General features: G+C 39.1%; 1 protein-coding gene across 1 annotated transcript; it reads left to right on the top strand.

Annotated features, from left to right (window-relative positions):
- The first annotated feature begins 265 nt into the window (after positions 1-265).
- On the top strand, positions 266-2653 carry LOC100553224 (olfactory receptor 5AS1-like). Its single transcript, XM_062967178.1, is given in 2 exon segments — positions 266-476; positions 478-2653. Coding segments are annotated over 2 exon segments (942 nt in total). The 5' UTR covers positions 266-296; the 3' UTR covers positions 1240-2653.
- The last annotated feature ends 282 nt before the right edge of the window (positions 2654-2935 follow it).

Below are 2935 nucleotides of genomic sequence, written 5' to 3' on the forward strand. Positions count from 1 at the left end.
ACTAAAAACTATGGTGGATTCACTATCCCGCTTACATGAAAACCACAAGCCATTGCTGTCCAAATCAAATAAACAAGGGTTAGTTTTGCTTGTTAGTTTGCTCCCATCCTTATTTCAATTTTTTTTTTGCTGTCTCATTCAGAAAACAAAAAAGCTGAGAATATTTGCTGTCATTATTCTGTTTCATGGGGAAGCAGATGAAATAATTTTCTAAGACCAAAACAGGTCAAGAGTAGATTTTTCTCCTTGATTTTGTCTTTCAGTGATCCAGAAGAAGTAAAAACAAAACTATAAAAATGATGAAGTGGAATAATAGCACAGTGGCTGAGTTCATTTTCCTTGGCTTCACAGACTGTCAAGGAATTAAGGTACTGGTCTTTGCTCTCTTCTTGACCATCTATGTGACTACTCTGCTAGGAAATATCGGGATCATGGTGTTAATCTAGATCAGGCCCTGCTTGCATAGTCCAATGTACTTTTTTCCTCAACAATCTGGCCTTCCTGGACCTCAACTATTCCTCTGCCATTGCTCCCAAGATGCTGGTCCATTTTTTAGCCAAAAAGAAGACAATTTAATTCCCAGGATGCATTGCCCAAATGTATCTGTTTGCTTCCTTTGCAGATGCAGAGTGCCTCTTGCTGGCTGCCATGGCATATGATCGCTACATGGCCATTTGCAATCCACTACTCTATCCAATTCTCATGTCTCACAAAGTGTGCATTTTTCTGGTAGCTAGTTCTTATCTCATAGGCAGCATGAGCTCTTTGGTGCACACTTGCTTTACTTTCCACTTTTCCTTCTGCAACTCCAATGTGATCAACCATTTCTTCTGTGACATCCCTCCATTGTTAGCTCTTTCCTGTTCCAACGCTTACATCAACGAAATCCTCCTCTTCACCCTATGTGGCTTCATCCAAAGTAGCACGTTTTTGTTCATCCTGGCCTCTTATGCCTATATTGTTTTTACCATCTTGAGTATCCCCTCAGCAAAACACCGTCATAAGACTTTCTCAACTTGTACCTCACATTTGATAGCTGTTGTCCTTTTCTATGGTGCCCTCCTCTTCATGTACCTGCACCCAAGTTCCGAATATACCTTGGACAAAGATAAAATAATTGCTGTTTTTTATACTGTAGTGTTTCCCATGTTGAACCCCTTGATCTACACTCTGAGGAACAAAGAAGTGAAAGATGCCTTGAAGAGAACATTGGAAAGAAATGTGTGCTGTCATCAATGATGAATACTCAGCTGTGGGGAAAACACTCACTAAATTACGAATTCTCAATGAAACAGGCTGTCTCAATAAATTTAGCTACCTTTTGGCAGTTCATAACATAAGACTATGATCACTTGTTGTTGCTGTAGTTTCCACAGTTAGCATAAAAGGTCGCTGCTCAAAATCAGGGTAATTTCTTTCTTCGAAGCACAGCAAATACAGGAGAGCCCTGTGATTGATCAAATGGATATAACACATCCTCAGATGCTTCTGAGTTTTCATGATCCATGCTCCAAGGAAGCAACAATTGTAGTTTAGCTATGAAATAGGTTCAGTTAACGAAATTTGTGCCAAAGAAGACCAATGCAAACTATTGTGTTCTTTCAAATGTGGTTTCTTTCACATTTCCAAAAGAGTCAAGCAAGAATTAACTTCCCTATTCCCAAAATACAAGCTTCTAGGCATTATGTCAGGGATGGGTAGAAGGTAGTTGTAAGTCTACTCAGAAGACAGGAAAAATATTGTATGGGTCTACTCTGGGCAGAGGGTAGGTATGGGTCTATTCAGCATTTAAGTAGAATGTAGTCAAGGGTAAGTCTTATGCAGTAGGTCTTTAAAGATATTTGACTCATAAAAATTATTATACCTCATTCTCAAATTATATTGCTGAAATGTAAGATGCTTGTGGTGACCAAGAATAGCTTTTGATATGGCAGGATTTAGAAATGTGTGCAGAACAATAGGGTTCTTATATAAAAATCTCTAAGTAGACCACACAAATTTGATGTCTGCCCATCCTTGGATCTCTAGCCTTGTATAGATCATATCAAAGTTGCATAGGGCTCAAACACTTACAAACCTGACATACAAAATCACATTATTTCAGAGAGGTACTACTAAAGAGGTATATCCTCTTCCTGATTCTCTTCCTTACGCTTCCCTGTTTTCATTCTGAATGCAAGAATGACATTTTTACCATTTTAAGTTGATACTTAAAATTATTTCTGAGTAATTCCCAAACTACCTACGAAAAGAAGAGTTTGGCTACCAAGTTTTGTCTTCTTTTCATATTTCTCTGATATTGTGTATGTAAAGAATGCATGTGAGCCTAAATGCAATTGCTACTCCCAAGTAGATTAGATCTGCTAAAATAATGGGAACCTGATAAGTCAACATTTGTGTAATTTCTATTAATGTATTGGGTCTATTGCAATAACAATTGGACTCAGCATAATGCACTGTAGAGATACACAGACTCCTTCTGAGAAGAGCAGCCATTTAAAGTAAATGTCTGAACACAATGATTTCATATCGCACATCTTTTGTATTAAGCATTACCAGGAAGTATAAATGATATCTTGATATTATATAGCTGGGGCCTAAACAAAAATAACAGTAGAAACAACACTATAGACTGCAAGCATAGGTAAAGGTAAAGGTTTCCCCTGATGTTAAGTCCAGTCATGACCAACTCTGGGGGTTGGTGCTCATCTCCATTTCTAAGCCGAAGAGCCGGTGTTGTCCGTAGACACCTCCAAGGTCATGTGGCCGGCATGACTGCATGGAGCACCGTTACCTTCCCACCACAGCGGTACTTATGATCTACTCACATTTGCATGTTTTCGAACTGCTAGGTTGGCAGGAGCTGGGGCTAACAGCGGGCGCTCATTCTGCTCCTGGGATTTCAATCTGGGACTTTTTGGTCTGCAAGTTCAGC

This window comes from Anolis carolinensis, chromosome 1 (assembly GCF_035594765.1).
Source record: "Anolis carolinensis isolate JA03-04 chromosome 1, rAnoCar3.1.pri, whole genome shotgun sequence".
NCBI classification, from domain to species: domain Eukaryota; kingdom Metazoa; phylum Chordata; class Lepidosauria; order Squamata; family Dactyloidae; genus Anolis; species Anolis carolinensis.